At 43.1% G+C, this 23908-nt stretch overlaps 2 protein-coding genes across 5 annotated transcripts in view; one reads left to right on the top strand and one right to left on the bottom strand.

Annotated features, from left to right (window-relative positions):
* Positions 1-23908, bottom strand: part of LOC128885019 (E3 ubiquitin-protein ligase MYCBP2) — a 279219-nt gene that overhangs the window by 10583 nt on the left and 244728 nt on the right. For all 3 annotated transcript variants that reach the window (XM_054138756.1, XM_054138754.1, XM_054138755.1), the window contains exons 30-35: positions 2848-3070; positions 2261-2623; positions 1615-1821; positions 1186-1391; positions 975-1125; positions 177-534 (exon numbers count right to left, since the gene is read on the bottom strand). In XM_054138756.1, the coding sequence (XP_053994731.1) occupies positions 177-534; positions 975-1125; positions 1186-1391; positions 1615-1821; positions 2261-2623; positions 2848-3070 (1508 nt within the window). The remainder of the gene's footprint in view (positions 1-176; positions 535-974; positions 1126-1185; positions 1392-1614; positions 1822-2260; positions 2624-2847; positions 3071-23908) is intronic.
* Positions 1-23908, top strand: part of LOC128885021 (uncharacterized) — a 48783-nt gene that overhangs the window by 10854 nt on the left and 14021 nt on the right. The window contains exon 1 of one of the 2 annotated variants that reach the window (XM_054138760.1): positions 4741-6980. The exons of the other annotated variant lie outside the window; for it this stretch is intronic. Coding sequence (XP_053994735.1) covers positions 6759-6980 — 222 coding nt within the window. The 5' untranslated portion in view covers positions 4741-6758. Of the gene's footprint in view, positions 1-4740; positions 6981-23908 lie in introns of those variants that run through there. 2 annotated transcript variants of the gene reach the window in all.

Here is a 23908-nt window from a genome sequence, read left to right as displayed (position 1 = left end):
ATTTACCTTCCTTGGGAATTTTATTCCTCTGAAGCAAATCATCGGGAAAAGTTTCTCGCTTCGCGAGAAGTTTGTCTCGGGTTCGCATTTAATTTGAAATTTAAAGCGGACGCTCTCCGCGAAACTGAAAGCCACAGAATTTTTTCCTGCGTCTGAAATTTTTTTAAGACTCGTACCTGGCGAATCTTGCTGAACGTACGAGCCAAAAATAAATGGATTCGTATTGCTGCCCTCTCCAGACTCTGCGGTTCCCGGCGTGTAATTCTGCGTGGAGAAATTGAATCCCTCATGGCTCGCGGAAGGCACGGAGAAATCGAAACCTTTATGACTAGGTGAAACGGACGGATCTGCTATCACTGGTTTCTTCTCCATCGGATCGTTCTCGAGATCGTGCTCGATCTTCATGTAAGCCACGCCGTGTTTGTTGATGGCGAGGGACCAGGCTTCGCCTTCCGCCACGCGGCCTCTGTCGAAGCAGTACTTGGCCATCGAGTCGTCGTCGATGCGCACCCAAGTACCTTCGCTGTTTACAAACTGTAACAATTGTACAGAATCCTGCGTAAATCTTCTTTCCCTATTAGAATAGCAAAGTTAACATACGTTAACTACGTTTCTAATTACGAAACGTTAATTACGTTTCTAATACCGAGTACCGATGAAAATAATGAAATTCCGAAGCTGATCATCGCAAATTTGTGTCCTTAGTGCGAACATAAAAATTGTAAATATGTAGTGTATAAAGTAAAAAGATTTTCATAATTGTTTCATAACCAGGATAGAATTTGTTAAAGACTCAAAGAAGTTAATGTACATAAAATTTGGTAGGTCCTTAAGATTCTAGGAAAAAGTCAAATAGCACCAGTGATAGAATAAAATTTAAATTGATGTTATGTAAAGGTGTACATGTATCTTACATTCACAAGTAAAAGAGAAAGGGAAAAGAAAAACAGTGGAACGGAAGAGTCGAGACTTACGTAGTCCTGAACGGTCACCGTGTTGCCATGAGCTAGCATTCCCACAGGCGCTGCCTTCAGATTGGGTCTGCTTCTGATATTGTGACCCGATGCACCGCATTTCACGACGACCATGCTTCTTCCGGAGTCAAAGGTGACCGTTTTCCTTTTACTGAAACGAGAGAGTAGACTCTTCTTACAACTACCACGAACAAAACGTCGATGTACGTACTCCTCGACCACTTCGGGCCGCTTGCGCAGAATGGTTTCCTTGATGACTTGATCCAGGATGGACTTGGGCTCCTCGACTGGGAGAAGCAAGGTCTTTCCCAGGTGTTGATTGTACTGCAGGCACCAGGCCTCCAGGTGGCTGCTACTGCAGTACTGCTTGATCGTTTCCGCGTTCAATCGCAACCAAACGCCATCGTCGTTGTGAATCTATTCAAATGAAGTTTTTGGGCATGCAGAGACACAAATGTAAACAAAACGAAAGAAAAATTAGTCCAAGAATCTCAATATTGCTGTGTAGAACAGATCAGGAATCTGTACTTTCGATTATATAAAATACCAGTTCAAGAGCGATAATCTTCACGTAAAAACTTGATAAACTAGACTCTTGCCGACAGCAAGAATTAGACCTATACGATGGAAACAAGATTACCTCGTCTATGAAGGCTATAGTATCATTAACTGAAACGAAGCCAATTTGCTCGCTCTGAAGGGAAGGATGGGCTCTGATCCTCAAGCCCGCGCTATTCTTCGCCATGAATTTCCTGAGTCTGTTAGGTTGATGCTGCGGCTTCTTCACGATATTCTGCGTAGGTGGCTGCATGCCCTGTGGTGGCTCCTTCACTTCAACTTTGTAATTCTAGGGGGAAAAACAAGGAGTGTCGATAGAAAATAACGATCAATTCTTTGGAAATTCTTTCAAATAATGAAACAAAAATAAACACCTCATACTCTATTTGTTGAGCAAAAATTAGTGCTTTGATTATAGGATGCTATAATTCATAGTAAATACAACGATGTTTAACTGTTCTACATTGAAAATAAATAATACGAGGTGTTTTCATTAATCATCCATTATTAACATAAACTTTTCTTAGAAATTCTTTCAAGTAATAAAAAAAGAAATAAACACCTCATCCCCTATTTGTTGAGCAAAAATTAGTGCTTTGATTATAGAATGCTGTAATTCATAGCAAATAGATCGAGTATGAGAAAATATATCGGTATGAGGTGTTTCCATTTTTAATATAAACTTCAGCCCATCTCTGTTCGAAACACGATGAAGGTCGACTACTCACATCGTCCATATTGTAACCGTCCACCGTGATCATAAGCGAATACCATCCCACGGACGACGGAGTCCAGGTCGCGCTGTAGCTTCCATCGCCGTTAGGTCTCACCAACATACTCTCGCTTGATCGCTTTATAGCCGGTGACATAAACCTTAACTCCTCGAACGAGTAGTTCTGATAAGCCTTCATGATAGTAATTGCATAGAAGCACGTCTTATTGTTGATCGTGACCTCGTACGGCACGTCCAACGAAGGTTGAGGATGACCACCGAAGGTCATCGGATCGGGCTGAGACACTCGTCGAATCCTTCTTCCTTGTTCGGAATCTGCCAGGTCCTTCTTGTCTATGGGGACTGCCTTCACCTCGACCTGCGAAATATTAATTAGTTGTTCGTTCAGTTCAAACTGCGTAATTTTTCATCGATTTCATATTTATATTTTTTACTTCTCTCACTACATAAAAAAAAAAAAAAATAGAGTGTAAAATATATTCGATTTTCTGAAAGCAAGGTGAAAGAGCAAGGTTCAGCGATTGCACTCCTAAGCACTCCTAATGTTTCTAAAGTTATGAAGCTCGGCTTCAACTATCATACCTTTAAATTGGGCACGTGAACGACGTCCCCGTACTGGTCTCTGGTGAGTATGGTAACTATCGCAGGCCATCCACATTTCATTTTGTCCTTGGAATAAAGTGCCTCGCATTTCGATGGATCCACGAAGCTGTCCGGTTGCAACCATCTTGCCAAGCGACCTCCGCTCGTGCCGACAGTGCAGGAGACGAAATCTCTTAGGAAGAGTCGTTCGTTCGAATGACAACTGAAAACAGTAAAGAATGTTTCGTAATTATCGTGACTTTCGTTGAGGATTATTTTCGAAGAATGTACGCGGCATATCTTTCTCGACGTTTCATCACCAATATAGCTGCTTTTATCAGGGACCTGAAAGCGCAACGATATTTCCCAATCGTTGCACAATATCTGTTGCATTCCGGAATCGTTGATGAAGTAATTTACCCACCGTTGGGCGGAATACAGGGAAATCGATTTCCACATAGCTGTGGCAGCTTTGATATTCTTTTATGAGAAGTGCCGGAACAGTTTAGTAGTAGACCTCTTAGTTTTTGTTAATTGATTATTCCAAGATTAAATTTAATCCCATTATAGACAGTAATTTGTACATACTGTAAGCTTATTTATAATTATATAGAATGATAGCTCTACACCTGACACCCATTAACACATAATGTATAATCATAACCGCTAAGCCAGAACTTCAAAACCACCAAAATCAATACTCTTCAACTTCTTTATCGTACACTAAACCCTTAAAAATATTTTAGAGTGTCGTTCAAGTTGACGACCAACCCGTGCCAAAGTTGGCGACACTAAAAAAAAAAATCACGGATATTGTTGCAGGTCAAAAAGTGGTTCCGAACGAGGCCAGGATCGTCGCAGGTAGTCGACTTGTTGGAACGAGTTCCGAGCCGCAATGCCCCTAATTGGTGCTACGTTCCGCGGATCTCGTCTGGGTAGATCACGAGCAGAGGACGATGCTCCTCTGCCAGCCAGACAATCGCTGCTTCCCCTAGCGAGTCATCGTCGGACTCATCCCTAATAAGGTGCAATCACATCGCAATTTCGTTCCCCGCAGCTCGACAGCAAAGCGTTCGCTACCTATACCGTACACACGATCATGCCTTCGCCGATTTCGCGTCAGACGAGAGCATCTCGTTCCAGCATGGAACGACTTCTTCGTGGCTCTCGGACCCGGTTGCTTTCTAAGAGACGGCCGACCAAACCGGTATCGAACGGGGCCCGATGTATATTTCATCCATACGCGACGCGAGGGGAAACGAAATCCATCCGAAGTAATATCACACGGTTCGCGATTGTTCGAGAAACTCGGCTTTCGCCGAAGAAAAGATCAACAGGATTTATGGTAGATGTTCCTAGAGTACCTGTGGAGTTATGAACTTTTATAGTGTAAAGATGGGGGGAGGCATCGATAGATTTAACCCTTTATAGGGCACAACTCCATGGGCATTTTTTCCCACTTATATTGAGGATGAACGTAGGAACATAAAATTACAAAATTTCCGAGGCTCCTTTAGTAGTCACAATGAGTACTAGTGACCTATAGAGTTACAAATCGCGTACTGTTTTCAAGCGTGTAATTTAATAACCGAGAGCTTCCTATTCCTGTCGACTAAAACAATCTGACATACTTCTCACGCTATGCCAGCGTTAGGAAAGGCGATATCGAGATAATTCCATCCGTTGTAAGCGTCCGATGGGTATTCTTTAACACGGGGACCACGGATTGCCCTTGACGTGGGTGTCGTTTTATCGATCACTCGAGTAACTCGAGAGGATCGCGAAAGAGGATCGACAGGATGGAATGCGAAACGAAATCGAACGCCGGACGAACCGAGGGTATCGTGAACGAGCGTTTCGTTGGGAATAGGGAAAGGGCGGCTTTAAGGTCGGCCTCTATGTGACGTATGGTCAGCACGTGGTCATTTCGGAAATGGCCAGTTCAGCTGGCGTCAGGTGCTTCCTGGTTTGAGAAGAACGTTATGAATGAATGGACGTTTCGCATGTGTGACGCAGACAGGACGGGGATGCCGGCGGGCTTCGAGTTGCACGGACACGGGCAATTTCTCATGGGAAATTAAATGGCCAGGCTTCTGCTCATAAAGCGAAGAGCTACGAGGGTATAGCGCTTTAGGGAAACGCCCGTCTACCATGAAAAGCGACGTGACTATGAAGAGACGCTTGCGAGGCTGGGCGGTCTCGTTTTTACGGTCCGAGTTCCGCATTGGGTTTCATGTCTTCTACGAACTGGCTATAAAAGAAGATACTCTGCCACAGTGTCCCAGTTGTTACTGTTCTCCATGTTAATTTTTTGGGGGACATTAAAATGCGCGCGCTGGGAATGCGTTATCAGGTGTTTACAAGGGACTTCGTGACTCGAGAAATGTACTCTTTCTTGGTTTTTCACTGAACAAACATGTAGTTTAGGAGTAAATTATTTACTCCTAAATTGAAAACTTAAAAGAGCAATAAATTAAGTGGCTTCAAAATTTGAGTTGACACTTTGCACTCTGCGGCATCTCGTTGTAAAATGTGCGAACAGAAATCTATTACATAAAACAGTCTCACTTTGGAAACGTGTCCTTTTTGGTATCATTAGACTTGATTATAAATTCTTACAGCTTACTTGAAGCGTTGATACCATAAATCCTTTATGTTTGCAGTGGAGTAACTAACAAAATTTGTTAGACTTACGTTTAACAAACGTGCAAAGGGTTAAAAAATTGATTCACGCAGCTGCTCCGAATGACGCCGTTTGTTTATCATTCCACAATGGTCTCAATTAGAGCGTTAACCAAACCGCAGAAATCCCTTGCCAGGAAGGAAGAACGAGGAAACTATACAAACTTGTGTCAGTTGTACTCGGAGGAGTACGCACAGGTGTTCTCGCACGACCTGCGTCGCCAAAACCGCACACAAACACGCGTTACGTAAACGTTGGTCACGACGATCCGCGTTTCGCGATGGACGGGAGCTGTTGTTGGCTCGTAACTTGGTCAAGGTCGGACCTTGGAGGGCAGAAAGTGCGCCGACCCTGCGCGACCTGCTCGAAAACCGGTGCCGTCGCCCTCCGAGGTTAGGCCCTTCCCACTGTCGCGTACAGGACAGAACAGAACCCTGTCGAACCGGTGTTGTCGAAGAGTTCGCCCCTCCGGGGCTTCGCGCTGTCTTTTATCTTTTAAAAGCCCCGAAGAGGGAGTGCACACGCGAGAAGCGAAGCAAGGCAAGGAACACGGTTCTTGGTGGGGAGGAGACACCGATCGTGCATGCCACCGACCACAGTTTGAAAGCAACCTCCGTCATGATCGCGTCAGCTGGCCTCTAGTCGCCCCACCTCTTCGAAAACCAGCCGTCCGCGCGCGTGTTTGGTCTTGCGAGCGGCGGGCAACAAGCTCGTGCAGTTTTGCGACAGCCTCCGATCGCTGTCTCCAGGATACCTTGACGCGAACACGAGCCCAGTTTCAAAGGATCGCGGCGAAAGGATCGATACCTTCGAAATCTCGGGACACTTCGTAGGTACTTACTGGAGCACTGCTCCAAACGCTGAGAGGAATTTCTCCTACGATCTAGCTAGATCTGGACAAAATTCCTACCCGAATCAAAATTTCGCGACACGAACACCTTCGGATGCTTTGTTTGTTTAATCAAGGCCGCAATCCGAACGATAGGATCCAAATATGCTTCGCTCGGATACCAGAACCTTCTGAGTAGACCGCTGCGCACAGTTTTTATTCGTCGCCCATCTCTGGATGTGACCCAGTTCGAAGAAGAGCGGATGGGAGCGTGGGTCACGTACCGCAGACCCAACGATCCACTGTAGATGATTCACGAATGATGTGAGGATCTCTACGGGGAGGAAATCGAAGGCGATCGATCGCGGCCGACGAACAACGCGACCCTTTGTCCCGAGGATGCCGGAGTATCGCAAGATGAGCAGGAGGAAAGTGTTCCGCGGCCTGGACGGGCCTAAGTGTGATAGTGCGATCTTATGGTCGGTGTTCATGTGGTGTCTAGTATTTCTGCTTGGTAACGTCGAGAGTGCACCGCCTGGGATATGCGCGATGGACGGGTGCAACTGCACCGTCAAGGCGCACCGCTGGATTAACGTCAAGTGTGTCTTCTCCAACGATCAGGTGAATGAGAAACAGTAACCTTCGCGACTAACCCACTGTAACGGATGACATTGAACAAAGTAAAAAAAAAAAAAAAAACAGGAGACGATGATTTTAGGTATTTTTATGTATCGCTTAGAAAGTAACACTGATTTGCTGGGAGGTCATCGAGGTTGATGGAAATTCTGATTCCAAGTGTTGTAACGGTACAGTGGCTGGGAAAGATAAAATATGAAGTGCATGGATATTGAGAAAGTAAACAGGGAATGGGTAAAATAGCGTAAACACCTGTAAAGTGCACTGCACTTGTTAAAACGGAGCTGGGTCGATTAGCTTTGGTATAGCTATTTTAGAGTAGATTTATGCAAGTTTTGAGTAGTTTTCAGTGGAAAATTATCACGGTATATTCATATTAAAAAAACATGTGCGTATTATTTTGACCAATCCTTAAAAAAGATAATTGCTTTGAAGGATCGTAGAAGTAGTATAGGCGATAAAGCAAAGTCTAGGAAGTATCCTGAGGGATACTGAGAACTAAAATGATACAGGGTTTGCAAGGCACGAGTGACACGAGATTCGCGACTAAGATATCATGCATAAATTAGGAGAGTGCATTGCACTACGATCCCCTTTGGATCTTTCTCGCTAAAATTCGCGACATGCAGACGATGGTGGAAACGTGCGAGGCAAATGTGCCCCCGATGACTAACTCTTTGGGTTTTCGACTTTGTTCGAGATTATATGCTTCAGTGTCTTCCGTAGGATTCAGCCTGGGGTCTAAAAATGGATGGTCTTTACTGTCGCGCGATTAGCTGCTCCGTTCGCTCTCATAGAGATGAAACTTAAAACTCGAAAAGAAAATTACTAGAGGATCGAAACGTGGATCAACCGATCTAGTTTGTTTGCCGATTATCTTGTAGCTTTTAATGACGGTCGAGATGAGGAGAAAAAATGAGATTCCTTTAGTTTCTAAAAACTAAATAAAAGAAGACAAATGAACAACAGGAGACCACTCTAACAATGAAGCAAAGAAAAAGATTATAATAGGTAGACTATATTCACAGAAACGTGACATCGCACACATATCAAGCAATCTTATCTAATTCTCACAAACCTTCCTACCTAATAATTACCTCAAGTACATGTGACCCCCTCGAACATTCCCCAAAACATTTGATCAGAGCGCCACTCTAAAATTCTCGAGGTATAACGCCTCGTCGAGTGGCAAAATATGAAAATGAAAATCAGCGGAAAAAATTAATTCTCCGTGTACTTTCAAAGTACATGAAATTACCCGAAATTGCTCGGTAGACTTCTCGAACCTGTGAAAGTTTTCAAGGCAAAGGGAGGGGGAGTCGTGTTCCAGTTGAAATTAGCATATAAATCATTGGTCCGTGAATTTGGCGGGAATCACACAGTAGGTTGCACATGGGAGACTTGGGCTGCGCACTGTCTTCTATGAGCACGTTTCGGTGCATTATACATATCCGGAGTTCCACTTGCCGTTCTCGTTGTCAGCTGCGCTCGGCTGGATGCAGTCCAACCGATGCACCACGCCTGGAGGAGAGAGACCGTAATACGACGCGTCGCGCCGCGACGCGCGGCAACCGGCTGGCTCTCCTCCGACGCTGCCAACTTCCGCGAGAAACTTGAAATCGAGTTAGACGAGACCGCGCCGCTGCTAACGGGACGACAAATTGTTATTGTCGTCGACCACGATATTTTCCATCGACGATCGGAATGGCAACGAGTTTCACTCTGCATTCGAGCGGAGATGGGCACAATTCGATCATCGGTAATAGGGGATTTGCTCAGGTAGGATCAACGTTCCTCAGGGCCGTATATCAACAACTTATTTTTGGTACCATCTTCTGAAAACACTTTGACAATCTTCTATTTTTTAAATTGAGATTCTTATGAATTTTGGGATACATTTCTGTGGTAGTTGATCATAATTCTCATATGTTTATGTTTAATTTAATATTAGGTAGACCGAAAAGTAATGTCGTTTCTTTTACATTAAATTCAAATTTTCCAATAAATTTCGATCTTTAATTCATTATATAATCACCCTCATTGTCAGCAGCATTCATTCTCACCTAGTGTGCAAATTTTCAATGCCAGACAAATCAATGAGCTGATAAATGATAAACAAGTATTTAAGATGGCAAAAACGACATTACTTTCCAGTCCACCTAATACTTATATTTAACGTTTATAGATTGTTTGTACCACATTTCGTTCTCTGTTAATTGCGAGCACGTCTGTTGATGTGCCTGAGTAGAAAGCTCTTTATCCTTTATTCGTAATACCGGAATATTTCACGCTCTATAATTAGAGAATTATTCCCAGAGCCCATAAAATTATCATCCTCGAGCACTTACATCTCCTATCAAGTTATCACGCCAAATATTTCACGCACAGCAGCGGGGCTCTGTAATTTGCCATCCAGCAGAAATAGATTGGGATCGAAGGGGGACAAACTGAGTGCTTCCTTTGTTAGAAACAAACTCGATTCCGCTGACAAAAACGATGCTCGGTTTCGTGGACGTGTTGCCTTGCGAACCGGTACGTAACGCGTCGCGGAATTGACGACGGTCTCGATTTCTGAGGTCGTCCGCTGGGGTTAAATATCGATGCTACGCTTCTCGACTGCGAACTGGGCCCCTGCTTATTGCCTATCTTGCCACCGATCGGAAAGCTGCTTAGAAACGCAAGGATAACCAGTTCTGCGCGGCATCCGCGTATATGCGAACGGTCGGTGCTCGTTATGAATTTTATCTGTGCTGTTGGCTACCGTGAGGCCTTTCGAAACTTCATCGCGACGTTCTCCAACAAATAACTCGAGAGACTGAGAGACGAGAAAACCTAAACATTCTCCTGGGAGGGAGAGCTATTTATTTGCTCACGTTTTGACCCTTTAAAGAGTCCTCCTCGGTACTTACGAAAATTATTGCTGCATTCATTAGAAATTACAATGAAAATAATATATACAATCGTGACGCTTATACAGGATGTCCCGTAACTGGTGGCACGAGCGAGTAGGGGGTAATTCTACGTGAAAAATTGAATCGGGAAGGTAGAATAAAATTTGTTCATATGACGCTTTATTGTCGCAAAAAATTAGATTGAAAATTTGTCGAGTACTCATGCACTTGAACCAGCTTTCAGCTCGACGGATTTCATTGTAGATCATAAGCATAAGAAGCAAGTAAAATCGATGTAAGAGATGTCGTCATGTCGACAATCTTTGTAAACATTGCAGGAAGTACGGAAGTAATCTACTCGGAACAGTAAGACAGAAAAATCCGTCGAACTGAAGCTGAATCAAATTCTCGATAAATTTTCAAACTTATTCTTTTCGACAATAAAGCGTCGTATGAAACAATTTTATTCTTCATTTTCGATTTAATTTTTTACGTAGAATCACCGTCGCTTGTACCACCAGTTACGGGACACCCTGTAGATTCCGAAGATGGCTTCAAGAAAAATAGAGACTGGAAAGCAATCATCCCCTAATTCGTGTACGGAGCTCCCCCATGAAGATCTGATAATTAAAACGTAGTGTTTTCAGCACTCCTCTTGACACCCTACCCACATCGCTCCACCATTAAATATCTCACCGCTTCTTTGCCAACTACAGGATCTCTGTGAGCCTCGCGGCCATGCCGACTATGTTTCGCATTATTGAAAGTAATTTCTGTCGGTCTGACAAACGCCCGTCGCGACGTGGCGTAGGCGTGACACGCATTGCAATGTATACCGGGTGTTCCTAATCGTCAGCGAATAGGGAAACGATTAACAAGGGAATTCTTTCGACGATGGTGTTCGTGGGCAGTTCGTTGACACTGTTAGCCCGCCACGAGTCTCTCGGCGAAATATACTTCCTAATCGAATCAGATCCAGCCACGACGTCACTTATCATTCCACCGTCGTTAATTCCATTTACAGGCCGAGCCGTCGAGGCTGTTTGCGTTAAATGCCCGACGAGCTTTCTTCAAACGTGGGCTCGGGGATGGCTACGTGCCGATCATCGTTGAATGAAATACCGATGCGATTACCAGTAATGAGTTTCATTAAATCGTCGTTAAATACGCATTTTCTTTTCCTATTTAAGCTTTGAAAGTCGAATTAGCGAAGCTTTCGATAAAATATGCGAGGGTCTGGAGGGAAGCGGAGGTCTTATCTTATCGCGAATTTATCGAGCTGATATAACAGATAGGCACCATTCAACGTGTTCAGAATTGAACATTATCGCTTTGAATGAAATCAGTGACTAGAAGAAATCGTATTCGTAGAGGCATCGTTATCAGTGGTGACCATGTCTCTAAGATTTTATTCTGAAAATCCAAGAGTACCAATTGGGGATTTCCAAGTTGGGGATTTGAAAATAAAAGGATTCGAAGCATTCGGATCAATTTTGGCATGTTTACTTCCACGTTTCATAGATTTTATTATGGAAATCCAAGGGCATCAATTCGTTCCAAGTTGGGGATTTAAAAATAAAAGATTTCGAAGTATTCGGATAAATTTTAATATGTTTACTTCCACATTTAGATCTTTGTGTTAGCCCCCGCCAAGCCTGAGAACCCACCTTTGGTTCCTTGTACGGAGGTAGTAAAAGTTCCCCGCGGACGTGGCCTTTGAAACACTTCCATAGCGATGCACGCGTGTCAGGCCTCGTCGGAACAGTTAAACACGGTTTCGAAGAATCTGTTTGTACATTCAAAGAGGCTTCGCGCGAAGGTCGTACCCGTGTAGATCGTCGCGATAGGTCCCACGAAATCGACGCTGGCGCGTTCGCCTAAACCTAGCGGCTTCCGCCGCGCGCAACTTCCGGTCGAAGGGGATGACCATGGCTCGAAGTCACGACGCGGAGAGAAGAGTCGACGCATTGTCATCGCCTCGGTGATATTTCTCCGCGTCTCAGACCGGGGGCATTGTTCCTCCATCAGCGCCAGTAAGCAGCCTGTTCTTCCCCTGTTCGCGGATGGATTCGAAAAATCAAAGATTAACCTTATCGCGCGCGGACGTCGACCCCAGACTGCTGCACCGGGGCGATTAGAGTTTAGCGATTCGAGTATTTTGTGAGTATTTTAATATTACTATCAGGATACCATTAGTCATATACCACCATTTAAATATCATTACTCGAGCATTACTATTTCGATAGCATCACTCCACCATCGCTACTTCAATGTCGTTATTCAAATATTACTAGTCTACTGTCATCATTCGAGTATTACCGTTTGAATTCTATTATTAGAACAAGACAATATTCACATACTGTTTACATAGTGAAGAGACTGCTGATGTATTTCAATAGTGTATCAGTTAATTCAGGCCATGCAAACGGATGAATCGTTGTAGCGAGTGAAATCGATGATTCTCAGAAGATAATCAATCACCTGCGTATATATAAACGTATGGGAATACAAAGCGTTTTCTTTAACGTAAGCATCTATAATATCTACGTTTCTTTTGGAGACACAGAGGAAGCCAAAGGAAAGATTGCCATTTTCTAAAGGACAAACATTTCATTCAATGGATTGATTTAGACAATGTAATACTACTCGAGTAGTAAAATGTTAGGTCAAACACGGAAGTATTAAGCCAGTCCCCTTATTAGTTTCATGCAGAGGCATAACGTTCGCCGATTTCCGCGATAAACGGACCATTGTGCCGCTAATTCAATTGCAAATCGATATCCACGCGATCAGAACGGACGAATTCGTCGATTAATAACGGAGTCGACGCGTGTCCCCGTTTAATTCCTGGCTGTTACATCTGCTCGCAGTACAATAACGATGGAACAATTGTAATCGCGCGAGCCAAGAGCAAATACGATTGGAAACGCTCGTGCGAACGATAAAAGCAGTTACAACGGAAACGAACGTTCCACGAACAGAAGCGTGACTCGTATCCCATACGTCGAGGATACGTTGGACGACCCCGTTATGGTTCTAATTAGTTGGCCCAATTATCGTTAGAGCGGTCTACGAAAACGACTCGATCGTGTCGCGCGCTCGTATCCGCGGATTTCATGGGCCACTTCCGCGATGAGCTTGGATTTCTATAATTCCTCTTTCAGATTATATTGAACGATGCTTCCAGGCTTCGTGATCGTGCATTCGATTATGATTATTTGGATAGTTTATAATTTGATACGAACTCGTAGCAACAACATAAGCTAGAGGAACCTTTTAAATCTTTTAATCGCGACAGATATCGAACACATTTTCATCTAGGTCCTATAAAATAAAATACACAGAATTTTCTGATTTCAGTACATTTTTTCGAGCCTCGCTCGACATAGGATTACAAAGGGTTAATCATAGACGAATATGTCTGCAAAATAATACACGTATCGAGTGTCCTATTTTCTTCAGAAAAATTCTCGTTTATTTCGTAATCTTCAGCGCTCCAAGCCTAACTATCCAATTCCAAGAAGTCACCAACTCCAGCTCCAGCGCTATCCAAGCCTCCCACTCTTTGCAGCAGGCGTCTGGTTGATATCAGAGCTGGTGACTTCCTCCCAGACACCAGGAATTGATGTTCCCCGGTGGAACGTCGATGTCATAACTTGTTCGTGAATCCGGACCGTGTAAACGTACACAATGGTTCTCGTTCTCGAGAACCGGTCACACCTCTGCGGGCCTTTTATTCGTTCCGTCGGTCGGTCGTCCAGCGCGGTCGTTTGGATTAATAAATTGACGGGGCAACGGGGTGCCCGTGGTTGCGGGGCAAGGGGCAACGGAGCCGCGGTGGGAATTTCGAGCGGACAAAACGTACCACGCGGATAGCGAGAGGACAGCCGCGTCGAACTCTCCACGACCGCTGCCCAATCCTTGCTCTGGCTCAATTTATTCACAATAGGCTCTTTCAACGAATTACTACTTCGGTCCACGACGAATCTCTGGGTGTTACCGAGCGACCATAGTGTGATCATGCGGGCACTGTGTCGCCGAGACGAAGGCGCGGGGGAGGGAAAAATTATGGGTGTCGTTTATCATGCTACGCTGCCTGGCATCCACCAGCTTCGCCTCTCTTTGATCCGAGTGCAACGGCTTGTTTTTGCCCCCTGTTCTTTTCTTGCCTCGATTTGTTTATCAGAGGGAGGGAACGATAACGGATTCTGAAACTTAGTGGATCTGTTATCGGGAGTGTTTGGGGCAAGCGCCAATGTTGCCAGGCTTTGATACGGGAGCTGCTAAGAATATCGACGATTTTTACCACAAGCGAAAGTTATTTCTTCTTATTAGTTTTTTACTTGTTATTCGAGGATGTATAGAGTAAAATGAAATTTAAATTTCCTGGCTTGATCGTAAGCTTTCTGCGCCGAGGATCCGACCATTAAGATGAGGAGACGCTCATATTCCATAAAAATAGATTATTTATGAAGGAACAAAGGACCTATTTCTTAAACTATAACATAATCAAAGAATGATATGAACCGAGTAAAAACATAAAATTCTGCATCAGAATGTAAGTAAGAACAAACATTCTATTGGCGAGCTTTACGCGGATTGCTTTCATCGGTTTTCCACCCGGCCACATTACACAGTACAGGATTAAACGTGATCCTATTAATCATTCGAACAGTTCGCAATTACTTGATGCTGTATTAGTAGATAATTGGCTCGCACGGATCGTTCCAATTATTAATAGCGTCAAGTCGAACGCAAGATCTGCCAGATTACCGGTGACTCCAACCGTACAACATGTTCTGGAAAGCACGATGAATGAGTCTCTCTAATAATAATTAAAAAAAAAAAAATTTGTTTCATTTATCTCTCAGTGGTTATTAACTCAAACACAGAAAGGCAGAAAAAATTGTGACCCTTTGCCTTTGATCCGTTGTAAGACTCGCCAGAGACGCTTCTTTAATAGATTCCTCCAGCCGTCTCCGCCAAGAGGGTTTAGAAATTTAGATACCTATTACTATCGTGAAACCGTCATGGAATTCGTTAGATTCGAAACCTTTAGATCTCCACCCGATAAAAGACCCGGCGTTAATCGAAAATTTACATGATCCCGAAACGTTGAAATATATTCACCCCTCTATTTCCGCTTCGACTCGGAGGAGTCTCGTATCTGGACAAAACGCTATATCTGTTGAAAAGGAAACAGCGATCGCCGCGAGATAGATCGACGTTCTCGTATCTCGATGCAACTCTGCCCTTTCCAACGCGTCATCGCAATTAAGCCACGGAAATCCTTCGTCGAGCGTGGCGGGATCTAAGCTGGCACCGGTTAGCGCGGCAGATTACTTCGATAACCCAATAAACGGCGTGAATCGAGATTGCGGCACGCAGCGCATTATCGCCGCGCGAGTAGTCGGTTTGAAATTACCCTGGCGGGCAATATAAATTATTTTAGGACGGCTCTCGGTGCACAATACGTGCACGCGCATCTGGCCCGATTGCGGTTTGCTGGCTTTGTCTGGAGAATTCGCTCGGGGGCGTAGATATAGCCGACATCCTGCTTCGTTCATTCCCGACGATAATTCTCTGTAACACCCCGCGAGTACACTCGAGTTATCGCGATTGGTCACACGTGCGAAGTGGCCCGCCGTACCCCTCTCGCTCTCGCTCTTTGCGCGTGTGTAATTCACCGTACCCGCTTGCAAAATCGCGCGTGTAACCTGCCGTTACTCCGGTCCGTCCACTTGAGCTCCGTTTCCACGTGACCGGAGAGTCACGACTTTTAATACCGTGACATTGGTCTTCCCCCTCCTGATTTCACTTTAAAATCTATCGGACACCGTTGACAATTGGTGAACTTTTTAATAAGCTTTGGGCTGTTTAGCATCAATTGCGTCGTAGATAAATCATCCAGGACCGATTCCTAATCAGTTACGTTTCCACATTCTAAAAATTAGAATTTTATCTTATTTTCTTTAAAATAATCCCTTTCCCCATACTTATCTTATATTCGTATTCGTTCTCGTCAATTTCTGACAAGTTTCTCTTTTAATACAAAGAAATCAAAGTTTGCACAGTAATTGCATTTGCAATCTAACTATGTTTTAAGAATCATCATCCTCTCGTTTATCCCATTCAGAACTCATACAAAATCTTCTTCCAGGCGTGTTTCTTTTCCATTACCTGCGAGCAGCGATAAATCATAACTCTATTCTTGATTTCCCAGCTTGACGGTATCTTTCTATCAATTAAACATCGTCCTGTGCAGGTAACAAGACACTTCTTGGAATTGCAACGCGATGGGAGGACGGGGGGCATATCAACTCATCGCGTGTCGTACGCGATTACTCATCGACGTCTTGTTAACAATTCTGGAAAGAAATCCACTAATTGCGAGGAGTGTTTGTCGACCGGTAGAAGTAACTCGCGTGCGCGGTCGAGATTCCTGGCGTCGTGAAAGGTAATGTCGCAATCGAGACGTTGCACGTGAACGCACGCTATGGGGGCCTGCTTATGCGGACTCACACGACTATTGAAATAATCAGCAGCTTATGGGTTGCAGCAAGCATGACCAAGCGAACTTTAATATTCTCCGAAGGTAGAACCTTCCACGAAGTTCACTCGAGCTTACCTTTTCAAACGTGACAAATACTTTATCTTAAGTACACAAATGATTGTCAATATTTGCTACGACTACAGTCAGTCCTATAAGTATTCGTACCGTGTATGTTTATCGGAGAAATTTGTCGAAATTAAATGATAGGCTCGACGATTCCAAATAAATGTTTAATCATAAATATATACACGAATTAACTTTGCACATGTATATATTTATAACGAAACATTTATTTGGAAACACCAAACCAAGCCAAGCCAAAATTTAGAGAAATATCTTCAATAGACATAGAGAGTATAAATACTTATGGGACTAACTGTATATCTGAAGCTTGGCTCTAACACCATTCATTTGATCTTCCAAAAAGAAAGTATTCATACAGAGTTATAAATGCCTCGATGAATATTACTATGATCGTCCTTATTAGATTTTCGATTGGACCTAGCGTGCAGTAGAGGGTCAAAATATTTTACCCTCATTGTTATCCACTTTTCTCTCATAATAAACCATAAACACCCCGCGCGGCTACTTCGTACTTTGGACAGTTACCGTATTTTAAATATGAAGCACCTTTCTAAGCGCAACGGAGGGTGCAGAATACACGGCCATTTCGTTTGCATCCACCCTCCCCCTTTCCATCGCCATTACCATTTACGACCACGGTTTGTCTATCTACTCCACAGCAGTATACACCTAGTTTGCATTTTGAGCGGCCCTCGCACTTTAAACAATAGCGAGTGGCTGGCGCCGTGCTACGCGTCACGGTAATTATAATACATCATCTCCACTCTCACATTATTATTCGCGTTTACGGCGAGTGTGCGCCTATACCGCGCGTCTAGTTTATATTTCCGACGTTTCTCATATCTTAAATACGAGGCGTTGGCGGGTTCTCCGGTATCGTGGACAACGCCGGCACGCAGTCCACTCGAGGAAGTCTTTCAAGAGAAGTTGAGCAACGCTGACACGGTCTGCCTTGGGTCTGTCTGATCTGACTCGTCTAATGAAGTTATAAAGTGAAACGACAATCTTATTGGTACAAATATCTTCTTTCGAATTCGATACACGTTCCCTCCGAGCTGATAAACCGTTCGGAGCGATCGAGTGGCGAAGAAAACAATTTCTGGAGCTCAGATTTCGGAATCCCCTCGGGTATCCTTGTCAAATGGCGACTTTGACGAGGGTACTGAGTTCCTTCTATTTTCATTTTTCGAAGCAAAATTGAAGGTGTGCTAAAGATGTATTGTATTACATATGCTTTCACTCAGGCTGATTCAATCTGAATCACCTAAAGATACTCTTGTCGAGTGTTGCCTCTTCATCTCATATCTTTTTTTTTTTTTTTTAAGCTGGGCCAATAATGTTTCATTGTTTAGGTGCTTGTTCTTTTCGAATTCTCACGTTGATGACTTTGTTAGACCCTCGGCAAGCAAAGTTAGTCGGGCCCCAAATTTTTTTCTGCGTTTCCGGCCGGGATGCAGGCTTTTCAAGTTTTCCGCGGAAACTGAAATTCGTCTCGGGTCGTTTTACGAGACCGCGATGCCGCTCGTGGGAAACGCATTCGAACGTCACTCCGTGATTTATCGAGTACGATCTTGAACGGAGGAACTTTTTTTTTTGCCTCGCTAATTATCTTGGAATGTTCCAAGTCCTGATGCGTTCCGCGAATGAAGTCGTTGATTGTCTAGCCTTGAAGTGATGCATTTGAATATTAAACATGTTCATAGACCAACGCTTTTCTTCACTGCAACGAGATCTTCTTCGATTTGATATTTTTTGAAGGAGAAACCTTTTATTCTCAAGCAAAAGAATTTTTCAAGTTTTCAAACAACTGAAACATCTGTTCCAGTTGTAAGCCACGTCTTCACATTTTAATAATTGGAGCAACGTCAACCCTTAATTATCATCATTAATTGAAAGAAAATTGGAAGGTTAGTATCGAAATGATGTTCCGTCGATTTAAAGACCGAGCCGCTGACAGGAATAACGCCCAAGTAGCTTAAACTGGTGGGAGGTACTCGACGTTCTCGAGTGGCTCACGTAACCCACAATCTTCGGCACTGTTTAAGATTTCAGTCGTCGAGAGTACTTTGTGTGCGGAATGGCTGTGGCCGTGACACGTTTGCCATAATTGTCTGACGGCTAACCCAGTGGCGCATTACACTGTAGACAAAAGAGACATCTGCCCCCATCGAAGGAGATACACAAATTCTCACAGGTTCCAAAGATGAAGGAAACATTAGGATATCGACTCGATAAATTAAAATTTGTCACATTTGCGAGTTATAAAGATGGCTGAAAACTAAAAATCACGAATAACCTAAGCTGCTCTCCATTTTCGCACATTCAACTCTCCCTATCCCAAATCCTGAGAGTCCAAAGGATTGAAATCGCTATAAAAAACGGTCTGCGTGGATAGCAGCAAACATCAGCAGTTCGGATCGCCGACAATTAACCGAATTATCCCTCGACGAGGGTGAGAGGGCGTGATGGCGGTGGATCGGATGTATCTCTCGGTTTCGTGTGTCGCTGGCCCATATGCTCGACGAAAGTAATTCCGTCTAGTGCAGGGGGAGAGGAGCGACAGCGCGTGCACCGTCATTCCACGAATTAACTTCCGGCATTCCCGTGACAGCCATGACGCTTTCGGGGGAGGCACGCAAAATTCACGCGAGAGCGAAACGGGTAAATGCACGCGTACGCGTAAATGCGGTGGTTTTGCGGCCGGGACGTTGCGGTTCGACCACCAGCGATGTTATAAGATAACACCCACGCGTGGCTATTAAAAATTTTTATCGACGATAAACCAGGATAGTTTTCATTTTTGTTTGCTCCACAACAGATGGCCCCTTTACTAAAAAAAAAATCTCTGCGTGTATAATATCAGCGCTAACAAGACCAAGTTATTATACAAGGTGTTCAATTCGAAAGGGATGAAGGTACAAAAGAACATTGTATGGAGTAAATAATTGTGGAGATTTAGCATATTATTTTTGTTTTAAGTTGAAGTGCGTTTTTATGACGATTTCAACCCTTTGGACTCTCAGAATTTTGTGGGGAATGATAGGGAGGCTTGAAAGTGCAAAAATGGAGAGCAACTTAGGTTATTCGTGATTTTTAATTTTCAGCCATCTTTATAACTCGCAAATGTGACAAATTTTAATTTATCGTGTCGATATCCTAATGGATTACTATTCTTTTGGTCTTTTTACATATTTTTATGTATAAAACAGCATTTGTTTAGGCATCCATGTATATCATTTAGATAACATTATGCACCTCGCTGCATAATCATCTTCTTCGCCCAATCTATCGATTCTAAAGGAATTCGAGGTCGTAATGTACTCGCGGTTATTTTGACGATACAAGCGGTATATCCAGCGCACGCTGCTCTCTTGCAAGGTGATCCATCGATCGGACATTGAACTCAGCTCGGACTACCTGGAGTCTCGTGTTCGCGGGTCTCTCCTTTCGCCCGTACATGGATTCGCAACATGATTCGAAGTAAACAGTAGTTGGGAGCGTTGGTTGATACTATTCCTGTTATCGATTATCACCTCCAGACCATCTTCGAAAACACGTCTCGTATGCTCTATGTAATTTCCAGCTCACGCAACCGCTTATCATGGTTTCGTTCGCAAGTCTGGCTGTCGTGTCAAGTTGAAACGGAAGTCCCATGCCAGACTTCTAACCGACAGCGACATTTATGCTGTTTATTTTTAGTTATCTGCTTTTTATCGTTCGCGTTCCTGCAGGTTTCGCATCGGAGATGCTTCCGTGACTTATCGTAGAAAGAGTTGTTCAATTGCGTTGCATATTAAGTATCGATAATCGAAAGAAACACACGTAGCAGTGAAAGCAAATTTTGTTCCTTTTGAATTTAATACTTCTAGTGTAATGATTTGATACCTAACAAAAAATAACTTTGATATTTATCATAAAGAAAACTCTAGAACCTTGACTTTTTTCCTAGCTGAATTACCATTGAATTTGTCCTCTCTTTATCTTCCTTTCTCTTTACTCGTCCTCTTTCTTGGCGACGTTGTCTCGACGTTGGTTTTCTCTGATCTCTGGTCCTAAACTTTGTAATTCAAAGTCCTCGGGCAACAACGTTGTAATGAATACGTATCCCATGAAGTTGAGTTATGCAGGTTTACACGAGCGGCTAAACTTCTCCGTAACTTCAAAATGACTACTAATTTTGATTCACTTCGAATAGCGAAAAAACTCGTCGAATAACAATTAGAATTTAAATTGTAGAATGAAACCCTCTGCAATTTAATATACAATGTGAACCAATCGCTGTGCTGGTCACTTATTGTTTGAATAAAATTGCACGTATCTTTGTTTCTTGTCGTGCACGCATGTCTTTTCGCGAGTTTGTCTCGCAGGAAACATCAAAGTCCTTGAAAACGCCACGTTTCACCGATTGTTCGTTTACTTCGGTTCTGAATCATGCAGATAACATCGTTATCTTCGCCATTAGGAGCTACTGTGCCGCGGTATGCGCGAGAAGTCGGTGAAACTCGTCGCTTTGTCAGGGAGGAAAAAATAAACGGCGGAGGCGATGTTCCCTTGGACGAAACGTCGTTTTGAGGAAGCTCGATAAGGCGGGGAAAATGCGTTTCACTGGAAATAGATTCACCGAGTTTATGACCGCTCTGGAATTCGGTGTTCCGTTCGCTTGGTTAGATAACGAAGTTATTGCTTTCTATTAAAGACATTTAACAGTTAATGACTTGCCAAAGATGTGTCGAATTTAAAATTTTTTTTTAAATCTTTAAATTGAGATGCAACGATCTTTTATTACGAAATTTGAAGTCATTGATCGATGAATGAAACGTCAAGTTTTTGATCATTGTGATCCCCCCAATATCAGTAATTAAATCTAGTCATTTGTTTCTGTTCCAACTCCAACCCACTAGATCACGATACACCGTTGATTTGCTTTCTCCGCGCAGAACAGGTTACATTTTATTCAATGGAGGTTTATTTCCGCTCCGTCGATATGAATCGATACAGAATGACTATCAACGGTTTAAGCTCGAAACACGATCGAGTTTCATCGAATACAGGATGCACGAACCGGAAACGACAATTGAGACGTGCAAAGGAAAAACTCACTGCTGTTAACTCCATCCACGAAGAAGACGATATTTCCAACGCGTCGAGCGCGGTTAATCGAATCTCGAATAACTCGATTACCGTCGTCTCAGCTTGAATTACAACTATAAACACCCGACCATCCCTGTACGGGGAAGGGTAGTCTGGTTCTGGGTATCTTCATTTAGCTTTAGTACTCGCAGCCAATTTCGGGCCTGAAGGAAACAGTAGACGAAACTTTACAAATACTTCTGAAGGCTTCATTGTTCTTGACTCGACTTCGTTCCATTCCTCTCTAACCTATCGCGATAACGAAGCAACGTGCAGATGTTTGGACGATCTGGGGCTACTGGATACAATTTTTATCGTGGGAAAGGATCGCTTGATACGTGAGAGAAGTTACAACTAAAAGAGGATTTTTTTAAGGATGGTTAATCCTTTCTTTCTACTAACGTCGAAAAAAAATATATCCCCGTGTCGGTAACGGTATAATAAACAACAAAAATACAAATTTACCGGCAAAAAAATCGATTTACTTATACTGGATCGATGTAAAGATTTAGTGTCACCAGTGACTATTACCAAAGAAAAGGTTAATAAATAATTTCTTAGGGGTGGAACATAATGTATTTCCCCACCTCTGCTGTTGATAATTTTATGATTGATCACGTTTATAAATTAATTATACCTGCACACAGAGTTACTAAAATCATAGTACAGTTTTTAAAATGTTTGCTTCCAGAATCACCCCACATACACGAACGATAATTACATTCCGTCGACGATCCAAAATTGAATCTCGAATATACATTATTGAAACATCAATTTAGTACGAATATCTTCGATGCAAATTTTCGATCTACATTTCCTCGCGAAATTGGAATTATTAATGAATTAAATATCAAACTTTTGATTGTTGTCTAGCGTTCCAAAATTGGAGCACGTTAATATTTGATATTTGAAATTTCATTTGGCACGAATTCTCGCGCTGCGAATTGAATTTTCAACCTATACCTCCCCGTGAAATTTCGAATTATCCGCGAGTTAAACGTCAAAGTTTTGATTATTCGGCCAAAAATTAATGATAATATACGTGCAATTCCGAAAGCTATTTACCCGAATAATCTAAGGGTCACAAATATGTATTATTTTTTGTTTCTCGCCGAGCACCCGGCTACCCAGTGTTTATCTCGACGTAATAATATTTTCCGTCGAGCGTGAACGTCCCTCGAGCACCAATGGGAATCGTCCATTACAGTCCCAGGTACCACCATTGTCGGGTTGTTCGTCAATTTCGATTCAACGGACGGATCGCCGATAGTTCGTGACTCGTAGACGTAAAATCGAAGCGAACGGAGCGGCGCTTATGCTTGGCATTCGCGGCACGTGTCTCGAAACTGCTTAATTATTTATCTTCTCGATCGAGTATTTCTTCTGCCGTATAATTTGGGCGGTCGACGGTGCTTCGAAATACGATTCGAAGAGCCTTGAGACGAGCCTCTTTCGCGAAACGCCCGCGAACGCCCTTGCCTCTTCCAACGAAGACATTATTCCAAGAGCTGTTTGTGTTTCTAGAGTAATTTCTCTTCGTAATTTATGTCGGTCGCGTTCAGTACCGCTGGCACGAGTTTCCACGGAAGCTGTAAATCATGCTACTTGCTTTTTGACATTCGGCAAAGAATTGCAGCGTTGCACTGACGGAACCCTCCTTCTCCTGCATTCTTGGACAACGTGATGCGCCGTTGATATCGTTGAAAACGATTTGGCACGAACCGGACCAAATGATTCGATTGTTTATTGGCGAGGTGTGCTCAATCTGCTGCTGTCATAACTCATGTTTAGATTCACGTGGTACCGTTTAACGTCGAGTACCTACGATGAGTGAAATTCAGTTAAGCACGCTGAGAATGTTGCGGATCGTTCAATGGGAATTCCACGTATTGGTAACATCTAATCGTTTATGTACTTCAGATGTGAAATTGAGATTCTCTTTCCGATGCACGAGAACGCACAAGAGAACTATACATACAATCGATACAGATTATACTGGTACCAATTAGACCAAATGTACAACAGTCTTTAACTCTGTTTTAATTAAGAGAAAAAATTGTATGGCTACCCTAACACGGTAATACTTTATAGATACAGCCAATCCCATAAATATTCGTACTCTCTATGTCTATCGAAGAAGTTTGGCTAAATTAAATAATAGTCTTGATATTGCCAAATGAATTTTTCATTATAAATATGTATATGAATAATCTTATAGATGCATATATTTATACAAACATACACTTGGAAACATC

Source organism: Hylaeus volcanicus, chromosome 2, assembly GCF_026283585.1.
Source record: "Hylaeus volcanicus isolate JK05 chromosome 2, UHH_iyHylVolc1.0_haploid, whole genome shotgun sequence".
In the NCBI taxonomy this organism is placed as follows: domain Eukaryota; kingdom Metazoa; phylum Arthropoda; class Insecta; order Hymenoptera; family Colletidae; genus Hylaeus; species Hylaeus volcanicus.
This window is presented reverse-complemented; position numbering and strand designations above follow the sequence as displayed.